The 26,343-nt window shown below is 46.4% G+C and overlaps 1 protein-coding gene across 3 annotated transcripts in view; it reads left to right on the forward strand.

The window, feature by feature from the left end:
• LOC144149912 (medium-chain acyl-CoA ligase ACSF2, mitochondrial-like) overlaps positions 1-26,343 on the forward strand; it is a 197,421-nt gene that overhangs the window by 150,464 nt on the left and 20,614 nt on the right. For all 3 annotated transcript variants that reach the window (XM_077681646.1, XM_077681645.1, XM_077681644.1), the window contains exons 8-12: positions 383-475; positions 3,725-3,873; positions 6,595-6,686; positions 20,687-20,760; positions 25,470-25,577. In XM_077681646.1, coding sequence (XP_077537772.1) covers positions 383-475; positions 3,725-3,873; positions 6,595-6,686; positions 20,687-20,760; positions 25,470-25,577 — 516 coding nt within the window. The remainder of the gene's footprint in view (positions 1-382; positions 476-3,724; positions 3,874-6,594; positions 6,687-20,686; positions 20,761-25,469; positions 25,578-26,343) is intronic.

A 26,343-nucleotide genomic window follows, 5' to 3' on the forward strand; every position in this document is an offset into this window, starting at 1 on the left:
ATCTGTTAGCTGCATGTGAACGCTCTAGTGACAAGAACAAATGGAACTAAGTACCCACTAGAACTCCCCAGGCTTGTATCGTAATGGTGGTATTGGTAGGAGGATTCCCATTGCACAATATAGGTTTTTCACGTCATAGAGATCCGGATAGAAAGCGCCTGTTTTCCTGCTGTTTTGCCTAATATGTTGATTTCTGGGTTGAAGTATGTGTCAAAATTGGCTTCATTTTTATCGTGAGAAAGCGGTCTGTAACGAACCAAACTTTTATTTGGTATTCATGTCCCTTGGGAGTTGTGAGAAATGGGGTACTTATAAGGAAAAAAACATAGAGTTTTTATCAACATTTCTGAGTCTTGAAGTGTACTGCGTCTTTCTTTTTGAGGGCACTACCGGGAACCCCAAAGCAGCGGTCCTGAGCCATCACAGCTTTGTCAATAATGTCATTGCCCTTGACCACAGAGTTCAATTCTCACAGGTAAGTCAAATTCTCTCTTCAGATACTTGTAGCACTGAACTATACCTTAGGATCCGACAGTTTCCAAATCAAGCACGACTCTGGCTCAGGAGATAAGACCTCAGAGCATGACGTCAGAGGTTCTATTCCTAATACGGTAGCTGCTTTGCGATGTGGAGGGGAGGCAATAATGCCTGCGTCTCATCATATCTTCAGATTTTCAATATTCCCAGTGGTCTAAGCTAAGTCAAGGTGACCACTAATTCCCCCTCCATAACCTAGGTCATAAAGCTTCAATAATATTTAGTTGGTTTATTAGCTTTTTTTGCGATGAAAGTGTATGCATGCCCCGTTATTAGGCTTATTCTAGCCACAGCAGAAGGTATTCGGGCACTTCAATCTCAAGCCTATAGGGTCACCTCACATAACATCAGTACACAGGTCCGGTGTTCTGATGACACCGGTATGATAAGCTTGAAGTGTCGAATTGTGTTGGTGCAAGTAGGCTACATACTCATTGGTATACAACGAGGTGTCGTTAGTTTTTAGTACTGCAGGAAGTAAACGTTTTTAATGTGACATTTGCAATTGGTAATGGTTCTTTATTTGAATTTCGGTCTTCAAAGCTCATGTACGCTCGTTAGTTGGTCTAAATTACACTTTAACCCTTCACTGCCACTCATGTTCTAGCTGAACTAACTACACGAAACTTACAGCATCCATTGTAGTATTTTCAATCGACAGTTGTAGTTAACATATTCTTCCTGCATGAGGCAATCTCTTGAAGGTAGTGTTTCGAAACACCGCCTTGTTTTTTGATTTGCCGAAATTCTGCAGGTGTCTGCTATCAGTTCTAAATGCAACCCCAGCGTCACTTTAAACAAAGCGAATATATTCCCATGAACCGGTATAATATTTTGCTTAGAGGAATAAAAATGTGTGACGCTCAGCCGTTCATAAGGGCAATAACACAGCTAAGCGAAGAAGCCACACAGGTAGGTTATAGCTCGAAGCGGAAAGAGAAACGAAAATTGAAGGCAGTTGTTTTTGAGTATTTACGCGAAAGGTTCCACGTGGCCATCGTACCTTGCATACCCTCTGAATTTCATGTCCTTTTAAACTTGGAAAGAACAACCGATAAACTAGAGAACACGCACTTTAAGTGTTTACAGCACCGCAAACATTTACAACTTACAAACTACAATTACAGCACCGTAATTGCAGTGAGTGCGCCCAATATAAAGACTCTGAATATTTCCTTGAATGCCGATATTCATTTCCAGCCGGTAGCCAGCAATCTACCCTCAGCAGGCCGTTGTCGAATTATTGTAACCACCAAGACTCTCGAAAGTTGGGCCGCTAGGCGAGCGTTCAGAGTGTGACGGTATTTGAGAAAGTAAAAGATACATAGTTTTCCTGGCAGTTGCCTGAGGGGTTAAACTGGGCTGATGAAGTCTCTGCTGAAAATGAGTAGCAGTTTTCTGCTTTCGAGCAATACCAATATTGTACGCACCTGGCCGTGAAGGTGAACCGGTTACAAAGAAAGGCAAGAGAAATTGCAAATGGCAGAGATATTTTGTGGAAAGATTTTAAGGCCAGCAAAAACTGCCTTCCCTGTTGCAGTTGGGCTACTTTGGTATTTCTACGTCGCTGGACATGACTGTCGTAGAAGGTCCCTCAAGGCGATGACAAACAACGTGTGGCTTTTTAGCAGCACGTGAGGAAGGTGTAAAAGGATGTTAACTTTCAGAATGGAGCAAATCTTCAATATCATTATTGATGATATGACGCTGGTGTACCTTGACATGCCTTCTGGGCTCACCGTGCAGGAGAAAAGCTGCAAGCAGGTTTGCGTACTGCCGAGTAACCACGAAATGGTCGCTATAATGTCGTCCTGTCCAGTGTTGGTTCAAAGCTTCCGCGATACGTTGTGTTTAAGCGGAAGGTGCTGCTGAGAAATGCTAGCTGTCTGAAGAGCGTTGTGTCATACCTGTATACATGGGGATGGACAGAGTACCTCTGCTTGGCCTGTAGAACAGCTTAAAATCACGTGAAGGTTTGCGTATTTTGCTGTACGCTGATACCTGAATGACGCATTGAAAAAACTGCTATGTTCTATCTCTGATACGATGGTCTATTTCATATCGCGGCGAAAAGAAAACAAAATGCACGTGGGTGCAGCCTCTGGCGCAATTATAAGATACCTAGGTGGTCAAAATTATTTCGGTATCCTCAAACATGGTGTCCGTCATAGCTCAAGCGGAGCTTCGAAGATTAAACCCCATTCTTTTTTTTAAAAATCCCTGCGGTACTTCTAGGCGACATGAAATCGCTTTTGTGAGAATCGGCGTTGGCAATATTGAGCCTTTTGAAGGCCCGATCAAATTATTCTACGTAGAATACTCAGCCAGGAAGCGCAGTAGTATCAGCTACCATAGTGATGAAACAGCCCATTCCAGCGGTGCTCTGTAGCTGGACTCCCGATGCTCGAACAAACATACCTTTTGAGCTCAGCAGTAGCTCTTATGAAATGCGGTATCTGAAAAATTCTTGACGACACTCAAGTTGACCTATAAGTGACAAGAGAGTAATAGTGGAACGGGTGGGGTCAGAACGTTGGCTGAAACCACAAGCTTTCTCTGAGCTCACCATCTGTGCACTAGGCGTATGATTAGGGTCTTCTGTAAGACCCCTATTAGACGTAGTGTTATAAGTGGGTGTCTACTATACTTAGATCTTTATAATAGTTTCTAAACTGGTAGGGATATATAGTTTGTGCTCTCTTCTTTCAGTCCTTCAGTACACCGATAAAAACACGATGACTAAAACCAAATCAAAATAATGGCGTCAGCCCAGAACGCTCAGAGAACGAAACTACCTCGCTGCATTTTGTTAGTTCCTTTAACCTTACATAGGTGCCCCTCGGTCGCTACACTTTGTAGCATTTCGTGCTCAATATCGCAGCCGCAATGCATAGCTGATACAGTATGCATTCGAACTTGGAGTGAAATTGTTCCGATAAATACACGCGTACAGGCACACATTCAGACGTAAAATGTGCCATTGAAGACAGAGTAGAGATAGTGAATTCTGAAACAACATACAAATCCAGAGATGCACGTAATTCTTGAGTGCCCTTAGCTTACAAAAAAGAACAAAATTGCTGGTGGATGAAACTAACATACATTGGTAACATAACTAACGGCTATAAGTATTCTGACGAGAGCAAAAAAAAACTGTATTTTTTTGTTGATTTCTTCGATATTGTAGGAAAACATATGCTGCAATCCACTCCCCTTCTTCCACGTTTACGGACTAAGCGTTGTTCTTGGACGAACGCTGGTTCCCGGAATGAAGTCGGTGGTTCCCAGTCCCAGCTTTGACTTGGCTGCCACCCTCAAAGCAATTCAGCAGCACAGGTTGATGAACTACATACTCTTATGTTTCACCTTGGTTTTAGTATTGATTTACCACGCTTTGTCTATCGTTTCTCTGTTATGGTATCTAAATTGGGTTAGGTTATTAACGTAACTGTTACGAATAAAAGACGTGCCTGTGTTCTTTCTGTATGCGTGGGTAAACAATACAGGTGTGCTTAAGGTAGTAGTCGCTTGTAAGCAATGGTGGCAGAGGAGTTTTGGTTTATGAAAAGTAGACGTTACACAGACCACTCTACTATCAGCATAGGATGCAGTAAGAACTGAAAATGGCAGACGTAAGTAAGTATACTTTCGAGTCGCTTTACAAGCAAAACAAGCATTAGAGGTGGGGAATCCCATTCACCTCCTTTGGTAGCTCAGTTTCTAAGGTGTGCTGTTGAGCCAGAATATGTGGGTTTGATTGTGGCCCCAGAAGCAATTTGTTTTTTTTTATGGAAGCGAAAAACGGACCTTCTTGAATATAGATTTTGGTGAACGTGAACGATCCCCCATACCTCTAAATTGTTCCCTGTCCTACAGCTATGGCGTGCCTAACAGCCCTCTATAGCCCATGACCGTAACATAGACGCTACGTGGATATGGAGCATTTCGGTGGATGCCTTTGTAAACCATAAAATGAAGAGAGGTTAAACGTCGGGTTTAAAACTTGCAATAGCAGGAAGCACGCGCTCTCATGGTTGCCACACGAAATTAAAATATTTCGAATGTCCAATTTGTGGAATGAGGAGAAATTTTGGGGCACATTTTTAAAGCTCCAACCCAACCGGCATTTTGGGGTGCATGGTAGACATGAGGCTTACAAGCTGCGCATTTTCATTTCTTTAATAATACCAGTATAAGTCTGCTTTAGAGGTCTAGAAATAGTCATGTTCGAAGCTGTGAAAATGAGTGCAATAATATGGAAATACTTTATGTGTCGTTGGTAAGGAGATATGCACTTTTGGTTGGTTGTGTAGAAAGACGGTGAATGCAAAACTGACATGTCAAGGTGTCCTTTTGTAAATCGTAAAGTAACTGTGGTGGGTTCCGAAAAGTGGAGGACACTAGAAATCTATACATTGCGCTGCCAAAGGCATGAGAGGCGCAACCAGGGAATTGTACATAGTGCAAAAAAAAAAAAAAAAAAAACCCTGAACATAAAGAAAACTGTTCGAGCACCTGAAGCTATACCATCGTGATGTCACAAAAACTGACCTGAAAAAACGCTTTGAAGACGACAGTAATATCTTCGAAAACATCTTATACCACGGATAAAACTGGATGGTTATAACTAGCCCTCCACATTAAAGTATCTGCACTTACTTTTTATTTACTTATTTTTTTTTATTTATTTACTTATTTATTGACATACTGCTAGCCTGATTGCCAGGCTTTAAAGGAGCCATGAAGACAAAATACAAGTTTAGTTCATTAGGAAGGCTTCTTTGTCCTGATAAAAATGATACCGATTTCTTCGCAAACTTCGAAAAAATAACGGAGATATTAAAGAAAACGTGTGGAGCTATGGCGTCTCGCTAGCCAATTTTCGGCAACTTTTCTATGACATCACAGAATCTTGTTTGTGCGATTAACGGCGGCCGAACTAATCAATGGCCAGGACACATGACTGGACGATTGCAGTGGGGCCGCTAGTTACGTTTGATTGAATCGCTTGAATGCTAACGTGCACCTCACCCAATGAAAATTATGTTTTTAGTGCTGGCCCCTTAGACGTCCCTCGCGCCGCTAACTCGTCAGTGTGGCGGGAAATTTGAAAGTTCCTAAGTATTTCGTGTGTGTTTATCGGTTAAAAAACATCTTTCGCGGCCGGAATGGATCTGAGGGAGGTACTGAAGCCTAACTCTTTAAAGTTAAACAAAGTTGTAATTTCTCTTCATGGATCCTTTAAGGAGGAGTGCGTGAAAGTGGTACAAGAACACTCACCAAAATAACAGTGAGGAGAAAGACAGGTCGCGGTATTATACAACGGACAATACTATAAAATATCGACATGGTTATACACACACACTTGTATGCGCGGAAGAGCTAGTTACAAGGCATGGTAATGACAAACTTCTGGAAAAAATGTTATAGGTAGGGTCACAACGTACTCGCTGCAAAGTAAAAACAACAGAGGAACAGACCGCAACATTTTTACCGAAATACCAACTGTAAAAAAACGGTTATGGCAGTTCGTTTAGGAACGCAGGTACAGAGTTGGAGTCAACCGTGCGAAACGGTAAATCATGTTTGAAAGCGTCTGTACGACATGTAACCTCCTCGACCTTTTTTGAGTGGTATGACCGTGTTGACCGCAGTTGGATCGGTTCAATGTACTTAGTTTTGGGTATGCCGAGTTTATCATAATATATCAGATAGAATAGTTCTAACGTATCCCGGTAACGTCGGGCCTGCAATTTTTGCATGTTTGCTGACTGTAAGAGGTTTGATGGAGATGTGCGCCAGTAATAAGTGTTAAAAATAAACCTAACAGCTTTCCTCGGCACATTTTCTATCTCAGCAGTATCAATCTTATCAATTTTATAAATCTTAGAATGCAAGCTCAAGCTTTCGGATTTTATGTACTTGTGACGTGGGTTTAAGATTTGTTATTTCTCGTTTTTTCGCAGATCCACCCTCCCCTTTCAAAGATTACACTAGGCGTTGTAGATCGTTCGGCTGTTCCGCTCGAAGCACTAAACATTTTCCTTTCTCTTCCAGGTGTACTGATATCAGCGGCTCGCCAACAATGTATCTGGACATCATCAATAGTCCTTTAAGGAAACACTACGATATTTCTTCACTACAAAGAGGTAAGAAAAATATTGGTGCTATAATGCTGTTATAGTTGAAAAGGATATGATTGATTGGAGGGTTTAACGCGCCGACGCACCGCAGGCGATCAGGCGCGCCGGAATGGAGGGCTCCGGATTGATTTTGACAATCTGGAGATCTTAACGTGCGCCGATATCTCGTACACAAGGCTGTTTTTCCTTTTCGCCTACATCAGAAGAGCGGCCGCCGCGGCCGGGAATCGAGTTGAAAAGGATTTTTTGGCTAAACTAGTTTTCATGGCAGGTTTGCCACTTCTAGTATATACACAAACATTTCACTAGTGACCAACCGCCTGAAGTGAAGTAGAAAATTACATCATAGTGTTTTGTATTCTATTTCGTTCTAGAAGCCACTGTTCACTGAAACCTTCTTAGAGCCAATTTTATTATAAAAACGATCGATTGTAGAAGGAAGAAGATTTATTTACATTTAGGCTGTTAGTTACACCGCGTATATCACTGTTGATTGAACGAAGCGATAATTTTCTAATTTCAATATAACAAACATTGTGTAGCTATGACTCTCTTAAACTGTTTTTTAATGCTTTCCAAGATTACGTTGCAAAATGTACTATACCGACAAGGGTCACAAAATGATCCCGTATTGAACCGACAGCGCAAAGACCCTGCATTAGTTATGACAACGCGAAGATACAGTCAACGCAGTGAACTGTAGGAACTAATTATATGAAAACAAACTTAACAATTGCTGTAACTGGAGCGGAACTTCGTGTAAGTGAATGCAGCATAAATAGGGAATAAGTGCAACCTAAAAAAAATTAAGAAAAAATACATTTGTGTGGACAATTAACGCAGCATTATACGTGTCTGCCATTTACCATGACACAAAAGTGTACACAAAAGCAAAAGAGCTCGGTGGTTACCCGGCATATAAAATTTGTCGTAAACGAACAAAACTTTACAAAACAATCAATCACAACACACCGTAAGGTAGTGAACTATGCAACAGAAGACGGTTAAACATACTCTTAAAGCAAACCGCCGCGGTGGCTCAGTGGCTCGATTCCCGGCCACGGGACGCGGGCTCGATTCCCGGCCACGGCGGCCGCTTTTCTGGTGGCGGCTAAAGCAAAACGCCCGTGTCTCCGAGATTTAGGGCGCACGTTAAAGATCCCCAGAATGAAGAGGTTTATTTGTCCATCCAAGCAGATACATAACATGCCTCGATGGAACTACTCATCGGGTGACAAATATACATGACAAAAGGTAAACACAGAAAAACAACAATCCAGAAGTGGCTGCCGCTGGCCTACACACAAGTTGCAACATTTTGTACCACGCAGGGTACAACATAAACAGAAAGTCGAGTTGTTGGCAAACGCGAACAGTAGTTTCAGGGTCGAAACACCACGAATGTGAGTGGAAGTGCTACAGTCTTACATAGTTACAGATACACACATGTAAAGTGAACACTGCAGATAACTATGTATCGTATTTAGTCTGGTTACAAGGCTAATATTCTAACTTGTTTTAGTATGGTTACAGGGCTAATATTCAACTATTCTTATTTCCAAACGTGCGTTGTTGACCTTGATGAAGTGGCACGACCAACGCAGGAGGAACGCCTCTTCCCCCAGCGTTGCGAGCTCCGCTTCCAGGTCTTCGAACAGACGCGCGCGCATACGCAGCAACATGGGGAACATAGCCTTGTGAGGCCGGGACCGGAGTGCCGCGACACCACGACGCCTCCACACAACCAGGGCCCCCACACATAACAGAAAAGTTACTAGGGCATCGCGAGATTTTGTGCGCTCCCCTAGGCGTACTTTAAACATCCTAGACATCAGCGTCCAAAACGTCCTCGCTACAGAACACTGAAAGATTGCGTGTCGCAAAGTTTCATTTTGTCCGCATTGAGGGCACCGCGCTGACGGAGTTACGCCCCACGCTGTCAAGCGGTCTCTAGTGGGCAGAACGCCCCAACCACGCTCCCACCCGAAATCTTTGACGTCCGCTGGGAGGACCGAAGAAGTCAGCTGCCTCCAGCGCGCCTTTTTAGAGCGCGCTTTCTGCTCCGCAGTGAGTTCCGCCACAGCAAGTTGCTCGCAAAGTTCGCTTGGGGCAATGTCCGAAATTTGCAAGTCGGGGATCTGTGCTAACAGTTCTCGAAAGGTTTCCGTGACATAGGTGTAGAACGGCGGCGGTTCCTCTGCCAAAGGGCCGATGTAAAGGTCACTGTAAAACACACCTCGGGATGTGCCCAGGAAGTAGTTTAGAAAGCTGCTTCCTATGTAGTCCGGGTTTCGCGTCAAATCTACAAACCTACGCAACGCCAGGACGCTGCACATTGTCGACATGCATGGAAGGCTGTATCCCCCCATGCTGGTTGGGAGCCGCATGAAAGCCCGAGCTACCCTCTCCGTCTTTCCTCCCCAAAAGAAAGAGAAGAACTTGCTCTCCAGCTTCCGCACTACATTTCGGGGTGGACGAGCTATGCGCGCAACGTAATAAAGAGCGGAAGAAACGCATGCTTTAATTACGAAGCTGCGCTCCGTAAAGGACAGTTTAAATTGCGCAGCCACCGACAGGCGCTTTTTGGCCTTCTTCACAATTCCCGTCCATGTCTCACGCGCCACCTCCCCCGAGGCGTGGTACGTTACACCAAGGACTTTGACGGCGGCGATCCACTCCACTTCTCCCCAAAGGTCTAACGTGAATGCTCCGAATCGCAGTGCCTTACTCTTACCCCTGTTTATTTGCGCGCCAGACAGCTCGCTGTATTTGGAATAGAGGCGCGAGAACGCGGTAAAGCTGCTGTCGTCCCGCAAAAACAGGGACACGTCATCTGCGTACGCTGACACTTTTACCTGGGCCTGTCCGGGAAGGGGAAAGCCGCGTATGCCAGGAGAGTTCACCACGCGTCTAACTAGAGGGTCGATTGTCAGGACAAAAAGTAGGGGGGAGAGTAGGCACCCCTGCCTGATCCCTCGCTCAACTGGGAAAGGGGCGCTAAGTTGTCCGTTTACGAGGAGTCGGGTAGTGAGGCCACGGTACAAGAGGTTTAACCTCGTAGTAAGTTCCATTGGAAAGCTGAAGCTGCGAAGAACGGCCATCAAATAACGATGTTCCACTCGATCAAAGGCTTTAGCTTGATCCAGAGATACAAAGCAGCCTGGAATGCCTGTTCGAGTGGCGAATGCGAACAAGTCCCTGGTGAGAGATAGGGCCGAAAAAATCGAGCGCCCCGGCACGCTACATGTCTGGGCAGGGCTCATTACGTGCGGCAACACTTTGGAGAGGCGCCTTGAAATTATCGTGGCTACGATCTTATAGTCAGTATTCAGCAAAGTAATAGGCCTATATGCTCGTGGGTCTGACGGCTCCCCTCCTGGTTTCGTTATAAGGACTATGTTGCCCTCTTTAAAAGAAAGTGGCCGCACACCATGGGTGGAAAAGGCGTTCACCATCTCTAACAACGGGTCCTTCAGGCACGAAAAGAAGCCTTTGTAAAAGCTCAATGGGATGCCGTCTGGCCCCGGGGCTGAGGACTGGTTCATGCTTCCGACTGCATCCCAGAGCTCCTCGTAAGAGACAGGAGCGGTCAAAGTGTCAGCTAAGGAACTGGGAACTTGTGGAAGCTCACCGCAAAAGTTGCGAATATTCTCCTGAAATTCCGGGGAAGATTCGCGCTCTCCTGACACCTTAAAAATTCCCTGATTTGTTGAGTGAACGCTGCACTTATGTCGGCTGGACGCGAACTGGCGGCGCCGTTCGGCAACACAACGTGGGGCACGTGCGCTCGGCCGACGTCATGTACCGAACTTTCCCTAATATACCTTAGTGCCGACGGGTCTGACAAAGGCCTGCCTTGCACGAATGCGCGACCCACTGCGCTAGACGACTGACGCAAAAGCCTCTCGTAGCGCGCCTTCAACAGACCTTCATAGTCGCGCATGGCAAATGTCATTTTCCCGCTCTTTATGATGCGCAACCTCCTCAAAGCCTCATCCAGTTCTCGTGAGGTGCGCGCTTTACGTTGGCGTCCCGCCTCCATAAGTATTTTGCGCCAACTCGACTTGAAGTCTTCCCACTCGTTCCTCTGCGGCCCGGGTTTCAGCTGGTCCTTAAGAGAAGAAACGCTATCAGGATCCGCTAGCAGGAAGATGTCCATACGCCACATGTCATGGCTGGAGATGGTTCCGCGTTGCACCAGCTTTACGGAGACGGGAGAATGGTCGGAAATACGAGGTGTGCCAGACGGAAACACCAGCACCTCGCAGCTTTCGAGGTATCGACTGAGTTCTGTGGGCAGATAGAATTTGTCCAGCCGGCTGGCGGACGCTCCTCTCGCCCAAGTTGCAGCGAAGGTACCGCCGTGGGTCTGCGCCTAAGCGTCACTCAGTCTAAATTGATCTACCAAATCACCAAGAGCGCACGCGCCGCGCCGCGGTCTTCCCTGACCCGGCCCCCGAAGGTCTCGAACAGGGTCTAAAACGCAGTTAAAATCACCCAGTAAAAATGTGGGGTAACTGTGGAGTAACTAAACATCCAGCGATGGAAAGAAATTTGTAGAAAGGTGACGCTGTGCCGGCGCTTACACGTTTACAGCACGTACTCGGCGAGAAAAAAGGTAAAAATCGACCGCGATCGTTCTGCCGTCAAACCCAAAGGTGGCATGCGCTTTTTGGCGCAAACTGGGTCGCAAAAATATTACGCCAACTCCTGAGGCAGGCGAGTTCGGCAATGTAAAAAAAAGCGTCAACACAGAAGCGCTCTTTAAACAGGGAAACATCTCGAGGCGTGCGAAAATTGCACTCCTGCAAGAAAAGAACATCAACGTTTCGCGCTCGAGCAAAGTGCATAACCTCCCTCTGCTTATCCTGGTCTCGAAAGCCTTGGGCGTTCAAGGAAAGAAAGTGCACTAGCATAAAAGGTTAAGGCGCTACTTAGCGTTGATGCTCCTTTCTTTCTGCACTGAGCTCAGTGATCGACTCGCACGTCGAACATACCACGAGCTCCTTGGGCCTGGCGTAGCGAACGCACCTCGTGAGGCGCAAAATAGAACAAAACAAATTACACGTGACATGAGCGGCACGCGAGCACGGAGCAACTATATAGGTGGTTCGATAGGGGCCGTGTCAACGTGGAACGATGTCACGCGACCCGGAACGGAGCAACAACCAGAAGGGACCCAATGATAGCCGCTGGGGTCAACAAAAAACAAAATAAGGAACAATGTTATGAAAGAGGCATCAATGAAATTTCGCGAAGCCTGTAAACGCAATTTGTGTTCCCCTGCTCGCCAGCGAGAATCATCGCCCTTGGGCACGAATAGCAAGGGCTCCGGTAGAAAAAGAACGTTAATAAAGGCTGCGAAACCCATTGATGCCCCTTCAATTACAAGTCTGGACTGGCGTTAGAAATAGGCAGACACAGCTTCTTACTTATGTCTGCCGTGTGATCCGAGTCGGTTGCCGATGAATGTTCGCGTTTGCTGTCCACACGAGAGCTGTCCAATAGGTCCGCAACCTGGCTAATTGTGTTAATCAGGCGCGGGTCCTTGTTCTGTGTTGAGAGTGCTTGCTTGGTCAAGACAAGTGGGTCGGCAGGCAGCGAGGCGTCGTCCTGGTGTAGTGCGAGGCCAGCCGGAAGACTTGCTGCCGTCGCATCACGGTGGTAGGGCTTGGATGCTTCTCGGCGGGCGGGCTTGGCGTCGTCCTCGTTGAAGGGAACGCGGAGTCCTCGGTTGCGGGCACCTCGGGCCTTGGCCGCTGGAACGTGTGTTTGATCCACAGGCTTGGACAAAGATGGCTGCTTACGCTGATCCGCTGAGCTTCCTTCTTCTGTGTCGACTTCCGAAGAGCTGGCCGGGGAGAAGGAATCATCGGTGGATGAGCTGCCCGCTGTCGCTGCAGTGGGTTGGCTAGCAAGCTCGTTGGTTGATGACGTGTCCCTGTCAAGTGCGGGCAATGATTCAACGTCATCCATTGGCGTTTCTTCAACGCTTGTCGTGGTTTTCGAGGCGTCGTCATCGCTCGAAGGCACAGAACTGCAAGGAATGTCCTCGGGTGGCGTCTGTCGCTTGGATGAAGTCGCCTGCGAAGCCTCGTTGGCGCCGCGAGGAAGCTCGGGAAACTCACTCGCTGCGTCTGCGTAAAACCGCGGCCGCAGGCAGTCCGCCATGGCGTGGTCTCCCCGGCAGCAGCGACACACGGCCGAGCATGAGTCGAACTCGTGCCCGAAGTCCTCGCACCGAGGACACCACGGCGTCTTGCAGTCGGAGCGGTTGTGGCCCTCGCGTTCACACCGAGAGCACACTCTCTTTACGCCCCGGTACTCGCAATGTACCTTGTATCCTCGCACAGACAGGAAGTTTGGAATGGGTGACTTCATCTCTATACAAAGGAGACGAACGCCGTTCTCAATGCGCGGCCGACCATTGAAGTTTGGGTAGTGCACGCTGAGCACCCTGCCGTAGGGCGACAGGGCTGCTCCCAGATCTTGGTCGTTCATGTACCACTGGAAACGATAGATGGTGACGTACACGATCTGAGGACCTATGCATGTAACGGGGAACGAAGTGCCATTCACGACGATGGCACCACGCTCGTTGAGGCTCTTAGCTGCAGCAGTGGACGAAACCGCGGCACAAAACTTCATGCCTCCTTGGGGCTGGAGGCCCTTGAGGCCGTGGGGACCCACGACGTCTTCGATGGCATCAATGATGTCGTCAACGGAAGCATCCTTGGGGGCATCAAGCTTGAAGCATTGCGCCTTCGGGACTGGTGGCTGGTATTTCACGGCAGCGGATTGCATAGAGGCCATCTTGGTCGGCGAGACGAAGGAGACGGGCAGTAAGGTGGCGGAGGGCGTCCAGAAGCACAGGGGGGGGGGGGGGGGGGGGGCTACCCAACGCAAAACGTAGGGTCGCCCCGCAGGAAACGAAAGAGAGCGCCAATAACACGAACCGGAGGCCAAGAAGCCAAAAAAAAAGATTGTCAAAATTAATCCGGAGCCCTCCACTACGGAGCACCTTATCTTCTGCGTTGCGTCGGCGCGTAATCCCCACAATCAATCATATTTGGAAAGGAAGGCGGTGATCATGATGGTTTATTGGTACAGGTGTACAATTTGAGAATACGAATTCTGGGGCTAGGTACTGCCGGTCTTAGGCAGAAACTTATTTTTATTAGCAGTAAGCTTAGTAGATTTATTACTTTGCACAATTTAGTTTTCAGTGGATGTATATCAATATTTCTTAACGAGAACTTGAAGCACCAATACCCCCCCCCCGTCATAGTAAAATAATAACTTCACGACAGCAGTTTCTACAAATAAAATTCTACCATAATGAAGCTACTAGTAATAATACGAATTGCCCGATTTTGAAAATATTGTAAAGGTGACAGGTGAACCATGACCATCGTCAGCGTTACCCCATTCAACGATATAATCCGCAATATCTCTGTATGAAAGCAAAATATTGAGTAACAGAATAGGACTGAAAAAATAAAACATTTGAGATTTTTGAGCTTTGAAAAGCCAAACCCCATCCTTCTACAGAAAATATGAGTGTTTGCAGAAGAAAGAGACAGAGAGAATAAACGTTTATTAAAATCAACAGAGGGGATTTTACTCAAGCTTGAAGGTGGCGTCCTCAGTCCAGGATGCCTTGAGCGCGGGCAGCATCGACAGCCCTTTGAGCCCGCCGAATCTAGTCGTCCAGGCCGGTACTCGCCAAGGTGGTCTCCCAAAGCTCGGCAGTAGAAAGATTCAGGTTTGGGGGGAATCAGTGGGGACTGGCCACACCCTCAGAATATATGGTGTATATTTCTGGGTTCTCCGCAAAAATCGGTAAAGTGGGGAGGTCTGGCGGGTAAAAAGGTGAAGCCGGATAGGATGGGGAAAGTTATTCGTCTGAAGAACGCGTAAATGACGCTCGTGTTCTCGGGGTGGAGATTTGTGTGTGTTGGGGGGGGGGGGGTAGCGAGGTAGCGAGTGTCTGACACGACCGCGTCAGACACTCGCTACCTCGCTCTCGCTACCTCGCTACCGCTCGATAAACTCACTACCTCGATCTCTGCTTAAGAGGTCAAGGGCTGCATGCGCCCGGGTTCGGCAACGCTGCGCTCGGCTTAGGTTGGATTAGGTTCTTAGGTTGGATTACGGAACAAATTAGGCTAGATGATATCATAGTTCAGGTCAAGAAAAAGGAATGGACTTGGGCTGGCCATGTGGTACAATGAACGGTCAACAGGTGGACTCCGCGAGACGGGACTACAAGAAGACGAAGGCCATTAAGTCGATTGAGAGATGTAAGAAAATTCGGAGGCAAGGAATGGACACGGGCAGCAGAGGGCAGAAACGGGGGGAGGTCAATGGGGGAAGCGTTCCTCCTGCAGTGGACCTAAAAGGCTGTTGTTTTTGATGACGATGATAAATAATTTTTTTCATATATTGATCTCAAAACATTGCTAGGGAAACCGGCATCTCGGAGGCAACGCACTTGACCATCCATGCACTTGACCAATGCACACATGGCCTATCCAAAGACATTACCTAACAGAGAGTTTGCACTTCCACGTTTTACCCACTGGGAATGCCTCCGACACATAACTCAGAATTGGCTTCACGGAGCTAGGCTGATAACACCAGTGCAAATGTTCATTTCAAAGTTTCAAATTCAAATCCAGATACAGAAGTTTGTTTTTTTGGGTTCCCTTCATTTGTTTCGTGTTTTTCAAGTGTTGCGTTGTTTGGAGATTTAGACATGCAACTGGATACTTGTCGCGACCGACAATCTTACCGGATACGCCGAAATGAAAGACCTGCAGCGTTTCACAGCTCTCGACATGGCACACTTTTTCATCGAAAACATTCTATTGTGCCACTATGATCCCGCAATGGTGATTACAGACAGGGGTACCGAATTCAACGCAGATTCGTTGCGCGCCATAATAAACCTCACCGGTACTCCCACCGAAGATCAGCAGCTTACCATCCGCAGACAAACGGACTGACCGAAAGGTTAAACAAAACACTTGCAGACATGCTGAGCATGTACATCAACGAGCAACACAAGAGTTGGGACCAAGTTCTACCGTACGGGACTTTGGCTACAATACAGCCAGTACAATACAGCCAATACGTACAATGCAATACAGCCAATGCAGCCACGCACATAACGCCGTTCGCTCTTCTGTGCGGTTGCGAGACAACCGCATTGTTAGATGCCCGGCTCCGTCACGACGGTTTGGGTGACGCAGACTGCGCAGGAGTTCGCCAAGCGCGCGGAAGAGATGCGACAGCTCGCAAGACATCGAATCAGGCAACTACAGTTGCATGATGCTGCTACTTACAACGCTCGCCACAGGCATGCCGCCTTCCAGCCTGGTGAGAACGTTTGGGTATGGAGCACGATCGGACGTCGAAGGCTATGCGAGAAGCTCATCAGGCGCTACTTCGGGCCCTGCAGAGTACTACAGCAACTTAGCGACGTCACGTATGCAGTTACTCCGGTGGACTCCCTGTCTACAATGCGCTCTCGTCGTCGACTTGAGGTTGTCCACATCGTTCGCAGGAAACCATTCTTCGCGAGGGCCTGATGGGTTGAAAATAAATTTCCGATCCTTCCCGCCTTAGCATCTGGCTGATGCTTTCTTTGGAGAGGAGGTAAACTGTGGCGTATCCGCATGCATGTGTAGAAAGTTTTAATTTGTGACATCGCAGCCAGGACGATGACGACGACGAACGAGTGCTATCCGGAACGCATCATCAGTGGCGATCTTGTGTGTCGTTTGTTTTAATGGAGATGATAGGAAACTGCCTAAGGAAGTTCGCATTCAGTCCTGCCTTGTATGGCCTACAAGAACATAATAGGCTGAAGGTAAAGCCGTCAATATCCAGAACTAATCGTGGGGCTGCTTGTAATATACACAGGCTTCGGATAATATGTGGAAGTTGTTTCAATGAACAGGTGAACAATATTTATGCACCAGCTGAGCTGACTTGGGAAGAGCTCCAATACATTATGACTATGCAATTGTTTTAGCTGTCATTTGACTGTCTAATATGTATACATCTTGTGAGGCTGCCAATAAAAAAATGCAGGAACAATTTGTTACAAGAAAGTAGTCAGGTATTACAGGGAAAGAGAGGCATCGCCCATAATACAAATATATATTACGAATGCATTTTCGATCCCGGATATATTCTATTTAAGAGGAGAAGTCGCTTGCAGTCAGCGGCTCAGGATTAATATGGTGTGCCAAAATAATTACCTCAGCAGTAGAGACCAAACAGTGCGGAATAGCATTCGAGCTGCCAGTTTATGTCGCCAAAGTTGAGTGCTCATTGGATGGTTAGGGATTGTTCCTTTTTGTTATTTTTATGGTTGTTACAACGGATTTCAGGTTTATCTTTTCTCTCATGTTTGATTACCGATTTTACGTAGTACTTAAGTACTTTGTTAGCATGTACATATAAATGTGGAGCATCGCCATGCCAACCATCTATTCAGCAAAAGCGCCGAACCTTCACAAGGGTGTCCTTAACGAACTACTTTCAAAGCATTTTAAAGGATATGTCGAAAAAGTGCAATTAAGATGTTAATACGTAAAACTGAGTATTCCCTAGAATCGTATGCATTTTGACCCTAGTTTTTTTCTGAGCGTTCAATCTCGACTCAAGAAATGGTTGCCCACAAAAACTGCTTTTGCCGGGCCACTTATACGGCCATGCTTAAATTTCTAAGCTAATAAATATGAACGCTGTGGGGATATTTCTGATATTAGGATATGGAACGAAATATTTTAATACTTTTTTGAGGATTTCTTGAAATGCACGCATAAAACACTACAGGTATATTCAAAACAAATTTATAAGTTTAAAAACTAAGAGTAACGTGTTTCATAAAAGCAGGCACATGAACTTGTGCCTTGTTGGAAATGAGAAAGCCTTCGCCAAAAACACACAGAAGTCTATTCTTTACAGCGAGTAGGACATAATTTAGCACCAACTGTATCGCACTGAGCGATTCCGCTTTCGACCGTGTTATTGAGGAGAATGGCTTTCGTGCAATGCACCATTTACGTGTTCCTTAGGAGCAGGGGATGGTGCGTGTGGTGTTCTAAAACTGCCCCTGGGATCCCTATTTAGCAAATGAGGCCGGTTTGCGCACAGAAATCGTCGAAGTCCCAAGTTTTGGAGAAAGGTGATCTTTTAAGCTGGTAATCGTTTTTTTAATGTGGAAGATCGGAAACGCAATACAACAACTGTGTAGCCAAGCTTTTCTAGACACCGATATAAACTTTTAGAGCAGAGTTTTTAAACGTCCGCTCCGCTGGTTTGGCATCGTCCCTCTCCGTCGGCCTGGTTGTAACGGAGAGAAGGGACACCACGTATAGTGCGAGCAGAAAGGGGGAGGACGAACTCTGGCGAAAGTGTGATTGGAGGGCGCAGCCGCGCGAGACATTCTCCATGAAGGCCCTGAGCTTAGAACTAACGCCACAGTAGCGGTGGTGGCGTTATCAATTTCAACGACGAAGAAAGAGCCACCGAAGCAAGGGTGATTCGATGAAGCGCCGCGCCCCCGCCGCCGAGGCTGTAGAGGGGCTTTTAACAACACGGTGCACCGCTACTTCCCAGGGACGGAACATGGGGTGAAAGTGCTAAACGCTTAGAGGAACTACTGCGCTGAACGTGTTCGGTCCGGTGTCTTAGTGTGCGAGGATGCTCCCGGTGCGGAGTTCTCGTTTCAGCTGTACTCTCAAGGGGTACTCAATGGCCAACAAACCGTTCCTGATGAGCAGTAACAATTACTCGGTAAGACTGGGCGTTGCATTACGTAGCGCAGCAGCGTGGCATTAACACAGCTTACTTCGTTTCGTTTGCAAGAAGGCTCACCAAGGCGAAATAAAAAGGAAGATTTAACTTCGCAGGTCAACCGCATCGCAAAGACAATTATAGCACGCCGTTTTCCTCTTGTGTTTGCTGCGCCGGGGAGTGAGTCATGCAAATAGGCGACGCCAATATAAGTGTATGCACCCTTTACTGTGCGAGCGCGCGAGCATAGTCAGCCCATAACCCGAGCAGAGGCTCAGTACTGCCAACGCCAGACTATAGAGGGCCGCGACGCCGATGGAGCAGCAATGCGTCGTCGCCGGGAAGGCTGCAGTTCACGGTGCGATCAACGTTTGCATCAGGGAGTATTATTCGGCCATTTTTCAAAGAAGCCATTCATTTGTGGCACTCGGAAGGTTAGTTCACTGAGTGTGTGCTTCATGATGCCCACTGGCCACAAAGTTCGCCTTAGTTTTCTGAAATAATATAGTTGGCTCAACTGTCGTTTTCACAACACAAGTTTAAGGATGCCAGTAAGACATTCGTGGTTCTTCTAATCGAAATATTTTGTGCTTTATTGGAATATGAGCACTCCTTCGGCAGCAAAACGACGATATCTTCACACCAAAATTAACAATGTAAGCCTAAATGTCAATTAGTCTGCAGAAACTTATGTTTTGTGTCGTCGGTAGTGACGCATCATGGGCAGGTGCCCAAAAGAATGGTTACCATATATACTTTGACTGAGGGTGCCGCTGTCGCAAACCTTAATAACCACCCACCATTCTATATAGCGCAGCGATTCGGCACAATTCTCGATTCGCAGAGTCGTTTCACTCGGGAGCAGACAAATACCTGTTGTAGTTTTGTTATTTTTCATAATCGTTCGTGAGATATTCGGTGTGGTGCAACAATTAGGGTCACGCTACTGGGAGTGTCACTGATGCCAGTTGGCCAGAGTCTTGTCAGAAGGCCCAATGCACCCGATGGCTTTTTTACGCACCATAGCGCACCGTACGCGCTAGTGCTTGTATGTTTATGCGTTGGCTTGTAACGTCCATTTTTCAAAAGCATTCTTACTGCTGCAAAGTAATATGATTCACTTCAGGTATACGTATCTCGCCACAATTCTAGTTCAACTTACGTTGGGCTTTTCTGCTTCAGCGAGTCGTAACAAGAGCTCTATATAGCCTCATAAGCTCAATGCGTCAAACTAGCTGGTGAGTGGCATAGCTATATCCGTTTTCCTTGTTATTTATTTTGCTTGTGTGAAGTGTACAATAATCGTCGTGTGATGTTATTTTAACGAGGCCATCTTTCGAATGAACCGAACGTAGAATTTGTTTTCCCTCATGGTCCCTTCAACGTTTTAGTTCCCGCGTGCGAGGGAAATCGTTGTGCCAGTCTTTTCTGCTTAATTTATTTCATTCGTTGTACGAGGAAAGATAGAATGACCCCAGTAGTCCGGGGGTAGGGGTGGGGGTTCCGCTATACCTGCGCTGTATTTCTTCAAGGGTGTATAAAAGCATTTTTTCACACCTTTCTTTGCCATTTAAGTTAATTTTTCTGCCCAGACCTAACGACAACCCTCATAGAACTTCGATTTTGGACTTTCTTTTTAAAGAAAAAATGCATAGTCATGGCTCGTAAAAATATATCTTCTTTGCCCTAATTCTGAAAAGCTTGAGGTTAAGGAGCGGATATGGAATAAAAGTTGTCCTTGTATAAAATAGAATAGCATGAACAAACATAAGTCGTGGAGAAGCTTCGTATGTTTGTCTTATGCCATTGGAAAATATATCGGCCCTTTTAAATGATCCTATTTTTGTGGACGCCATAGTAGTTTCAGCACGCTTGAGATATTGTATATTTCAGATTATTGTGGGTGATCGCTTAGCATTTGTTTCCATTTAACAAAAATTTGATTTTATGTGCCACAATTATCGCAAAATATTCTTCTTCTCGTTGCTGCTTCAAAATCAAATATCACATCTTGCAGCCTTACAAAATTTTTATTGGTTGCGCGCACACAAAACCAGAATATTACCCGGAAGCATATTTAGCGAGACAGATCTGTCAGCCGTCCTGTGTCACTGGTTCATGAATCACTTTTTTGTAGTTTATTTAATTTTCTTTTCTAGAGACTTGGTGTTTTTAATGCAAATAACTCTTTGCAGCTGAGACTGGTGGAAACATTGTGACGCCTGCGGTCCGTAAACTGATCCGCGAGAAGCTCAATGTTCCGGTCAGGGTGAGCGCATAACCTTTTTTTATTTGTGTCATAAGTGTTATATTCTGGATGCAGAATAATAAAACATTTGCCCTAAGGCACGTTTGTCGCTGTTTCTAAAGTCATAATAGTCACTTCTGTTTTTTGGTCAACCCAAAGCAAAGACTAGATCGGAACTCTTGTGTTTTCAGTATTACTAAATGTTTCAGGGTCATACCAGGAACGATAAGGTACTGTTCACTGGCACACACACAAAAGCTAATGCGTCGACAGTGGTATCGCAATTCCCTGCAGCGAAAAGTTTTAATTTTGTGCCTTTTGCAGTAAAGGATCATTAGCATGCACGTATTAAGGATAGAAAATTTAATTTCATTTTGGTGAAAAATGGTTAGGACTTCGTCCAGGTATGTAGTTTGGCTTAGAATGTCTTATGTATTGCTTTTTTGCTTGAGACATGCTTGTGCCGCAATAAAGGTTGACTTCACTGGCCCAAGTTCCGTCTAGCATGATAGAAGCAGTCGACCACCGTTACAAAATCACATTTTGATGTCTTCGAAGCGGCCATTTTTTACTTTCTATCTGTCTTTTCAACTTTTTCATCTGTTGAAATGACCTACCGCATGCTCCCGTTTGCTTTCCGAGGCATTTTTCTCAGCCAACCCTTATACCCTTATTTCTGTCGTAATTCAACGCGCCCGCATTTCCTATTCTAATTCATATATATATATATATATATATATATATATATATATATATATATATATTGTAGAGGCGCGAAGCGTTGCGATAGAAAAGCTGTGAGCATCTTCAGTGGCCAATCTACCGACAGATCGAAGAGAACGGCGGCTGACTGGATGACAAGGAAGAAGCAGAAGCGTGGAGCTCGTTCGGCCAGAGAAAAAACATGGTGTCCTAGGAAGCGGTCTGGTTCATTACAATATATATATATATATATATATATATATATATATATATATATATATATATATATATATATAATCAGGCCGATTCCAAATATATCAACCTTCAAGAGGATCGGGTAATACTTAGACATATCGATAATTCGATACAGAATATGCCTATCTGAAGCTTATTTGAAACCTCCAAACCTCCGCACATCACTGAGATGTGATGTGCATTGACATTGTCTGACATTGCCTGCTTGCCTGACATTGCCTGCTGCCTGACATTGTGAGAAGCGGTAGCTTTCCTTGTTCTTCAAAGCACAGAAAATACAAAACACAGCGCGACGACCACAGCACTTTATTTAGCATGAAAAAAGTCCCTGCGCTTGGACTGCTTTTTCTTCTGCATCATGAAGTTCATTAAACTATCTTCAATATTGCCGATGGTGTCCGAATGCGAAAGTCCGGCTCCTTCTATTGCGCCACAGCAGCGGCGAATAACGCTGAACGCCTACGCAAGCTCAGCTGCGGTAGGAGGTTGAGTATCTTCATCGGAGTCGCTAGTGGGGTCCACTTCTTCGGCAACGGCGATGTCCGCCATTATCTCCACGATCGCTTGAAATTCACTGAAGAGGCGCTCAACGTCGTTGTCTTCGTTGTCTGGACACGTCTGCTCTGGAGCTACCACAAAGCCCGCTTTGCCCAAGCAGTTTACGACTGTGATTTCTTTGACGTTATGACAGGCGCCAGTCGGCATCTGCGTTACTCCAAGGAGGTCTACCTTGAGTTCGACTCCAAAACGAAGGTTGACCAGGAGCCTCTATGTCGTCGCCTATATGCCACCTTCAAGGCATTGGTAATGCCTTGTTTGAGATGTGGCTTTGCCGTAGTGTTGGCCGGCGAAATTTCGCCGGTGGTGTTTTTCAATGGGATGGCGACGTGATGGGCCGAACAATTGTCGAGAAGGAGACGAACTTGGCGGCCGGAGTTCTGCAGCTCGGTATCCCATGCCCGCAGCCACTGAGTGAACAGATGGCGTGTCATCCACGCTTTTTTGTTGGATGCGTAGCGAACCGAGAGGCCTCTCTCGTTCTTGAAGCAGCGTGGCACGCTGCTCTTGGCAATCGAACGACCGTACGTTGCACGAGCCGTCCATATTTGCAGCGAGGAAAATGGAGAAGCGCACCTTGCTCATTTTTCCACCATGGCATTTGCTACCCTTCAGGTCCAACGTCTTACTCGGCAGCATCTGCCGAAACAGGGCAGTTTCGTCGGCAATGAATATTTGCGACGGCGAAAAGCTGTCGCAAATACCTGGCCATTCTTTGGACAGCCATGTTTTAATGCTGTTGTTGCTGCTAGTTGCCCCGCTTACGCCCTACGGGGTCTTCCCGACGATGCCGGAGCTGTTTTCGAAGCGTTGCTGACAGCCGCAGTCACCAGTGAAGTCATTTTCTCCTAGCGCTGTTGCAAACCACTTCGCCTTTTCTATGACCATCGGGCCGCCCACAGGAATATTTTTTGCTCTAGTGTCCAAGAGCCAGGCGTACAGGGCTTTCTCAACGTTGTCATATTCCGGTATACGCACGCGACACGCTGCAGAACGTCCGGACTACGCTGCCTTCACCTTCAAGTCAGTTTTTCTGCGCAGTATTGTGCTCAAGGCGCTGCGAGGTATTCGAACGCCTCCGCAACCGACGACTTCTTTTCCCCGGCCTCCACCCGTCGAATGATGTCCGCCTTCGATGAAAAATCCTAATTCTTTCCGTTTTTCAGCGTCCATGGCTCCGAAACACGTGGCCCGGTGCCGCAAAGAAAACAAACATTCACCAAACCTCGCCTGTATCCCTGTGCTGGCAGGGCCACCACTGACCAAGCGCAGTCACCGCTCCACCGCTCAAGCTCAAACACGCAGACACCGAGCGGGTAAGGCCGGTTTCCCGCGTTCTCGTTACCATGCGGGTGTCCAAGGTCACTCAGGCGATGCGACGGAGCCTCTCTCTCACCGATCGCGAAAGCGCGAGCGAGAAGTCGTGGCCCGGAGCTCTCCCTGGAGATGCGCACTTGCAGGGGCATTTGCCGAACGCGGCTTTCGATATATCGAATGTGCCGATGACCGGGAGTTGGATACACCCGTACAACAGTGCTATTCTCTTGCGTGGGATTTTGATGGGGATGTTTAGACTGTTTGATATGCACAATAATTCGATATGACAGGGATCAACTGTGTATATATATATATATATATATATATATATATATATATATATATATATATATATTCGGAGTAAACAGTGGCCACAGGAGAAGGAAAATAACAAGGACATTTAGTTGCGTGTCGGCACGTGACGTTTGGTACACCAGACTAGGTTGCACATTTATGTAAAGATAATATCTGGGCTAAATTAAAGAAGAGATGATAAGGTGCCATTAAAAAAATGTAAACACGTCGCGGGTTCTGATTCATATGTCGGATGTTGTAATGGAACCTGCAGTTTCTAATAATACTTACTTTTGTAAAAATCCACAATTATGTACAGACATTCGCCAATTGCACCGTTCCCGTTTATCTGCCAGCGTTGTCAAGCTTAATCTGAGCTGTAATCAAATTTTATCAAACACTGCCGCGTGAGAGTCTACCTTGCCATCTCGGGCTACATCTCCCAGCTCTCCGAGCAAATCGACCTCTAATAATTCAAGGGAGCTTGCCAGGAGTGGTTTGATGAAACTGTGCACTATCCTTAACGTAGTTAAGCACCACCTCTCCAACGTGCGGAAACTTGCTGGGCATTGGCCGGCGTAAGGACCACCAAATGTTATAGTAATCTTCAGCTTGCCGGGCTGGCGGATTGGGTATAAGTTGGGAAACTTGTCAACCCTGTTTCGCAGCCATCCATGTGGTTGCCTCTCTTAAGAGTATAGTGGATAGCCTTCTACTAAAGCGCAGACATATAACCGGTATACCGCCCCATTGCTAAGCAGCGGTGAGACGAGACTGACAAAGATAGCCCCGTTGTAAAATGGCCAGAAATTTTATGCAGAAATGCATTATAGTAGGGGGTTGTCGTGCGTCCCTTGGCCGCCGTCCGCAGCGCGTCTGATAATGATTGTGGCATGATGCTCCTTGGGATTGGCCAACCAAACAATCCAGCACGAGATAGCTTCGCGTTCAACCACCATCGTCATCTTCCCGTAGGGGAACCGCTGAAGAAGATGAAGGAGAAGAAGACAAAGCTGCGAAGAGGAGGGCTGCGTGAGTTTTTGCTACCGTTATCCTCCTCGGCAGGCGCATCTTCCCGATCTGAACCCGGTCGAAGAGCGGGTCATCGCGCCTCGACTCCCCTTCATGAGCATCAGGCGCCGGACTCGAGGCAACGGGCAGTTTGGAATCAAGGGACAGGCGGTGAACGTGCCCATCGACGTATCGAAGGTTGTGCGGTGCCTTCCTCGCATGGTACCCGAGGACGTTGCGTTCGACGTTCGCATTTCTGCATCCTCACAATCCCCCTCGGGGAGGTGCGGGGGAATTTTTTGTGCAGTTGTCCTTTCGGCTGCTGTCGTCTGTGCTGTCGCTATCGGTATTTAACTACATCTTTTTAACTAAGGGCGCAGCGTAGTGTGCGCCGCATTTGGTGTATGTTCCTCAGCCTTCATGAATCTTCTTGTTATTTTGAATGCGGCGATCCCTCACGTGGTACCGCACTCACGGCACCAATTTTGGTGTGTCATTGTTATGTCGGCGAATAAATGTAGTACTCGATTGAAAAAATAATGGTGTCAATTTTATGCAAGTATATGCGGTACGTCTCTCCCACGGTTCCTTAGGTTGGATTCGGGGCCAGTGAACTCACCGCCGCCATGACAATAGTGTCCGAACATGATCCAGATGACAAGCAGATTCACACTGTCGGCAGGCCATTGGCCTACCTCGAGGTGAGAACAGTATTTTGGGCTTGAATTTCGGTTACCTAACTTTTATAGGGTCATTTCGGTACATGGATGCGAAATCTTCATCCACGCGAGTCTTTTCTCTCCGTGTAATATTTAGTTTCCGCCAGAAGGTACTGTAGGCACGTTAGGACGGACTCGGTTATAATCACTTTTAAAGTTCGTAGTGCGGAAAATATTTTTCCTGCATCGGAAGTGACGGCTTCAAAAATGCATAGAGTTGAATAAATATTGTACATCGTGCATTGTAATCAGTAATGGCGTTTAAGTTTTGAAAGTCAGGACTTTGTAATGTCTCCATGTGTTGAGTTTCCGACATGGAGTGAAGACTCGTTATATAGTAATTCCTACTGAAAAAACTGGGCTGCACTATAAGTGATACTTTGTTAACGTGTGTTTGATTCGTCTACGCGTGCACATGACAGGGAAACACTTTTAATCACTCGATATTAGGAATTAAGCGGTGTTACTGTATTCAAATCTTACTGTAGATTTCCCAATAAATTGGGTGTCTTCGAAATATTAAGCACATTCGGTGGAACAAATATTTTATTCAGTGCGTTTTTATTGTTGCGGTTGAGTGATAGAACAGTTTTGCACGTCGTGTGGCCTAAGGGCCAGCTGACATCGGTCACCTGACATCGAGGAAAGAGACCTTGTTTTTACTGTTACTTCGCGATTCAACAGTGGAATGAAGGAGTGGGTGTGAGTTTGAGTGTCCAATTGCAGGGATTCATTTTTATGTAGGAAA

The sequence above is a fragment of the Haemaphysalis longicornis genome, unplaced genomic scaffold, assembly GCF_048455015.1.
Source record: "Haemaphysalis longicornis isolate Haplotype H1 unplaced genomic scaffold, Haemaphysalis longicornis Haplotype H1 scaffold_8, whole genome shotgun sequence".
Classification (NCBI taxonomy): Eukaryota; Metazoa; Arthropoda; class Arachnida; order Ixodida; family Ixodidae; genus Haemaphysalis; species Haemaphysalis longicornis.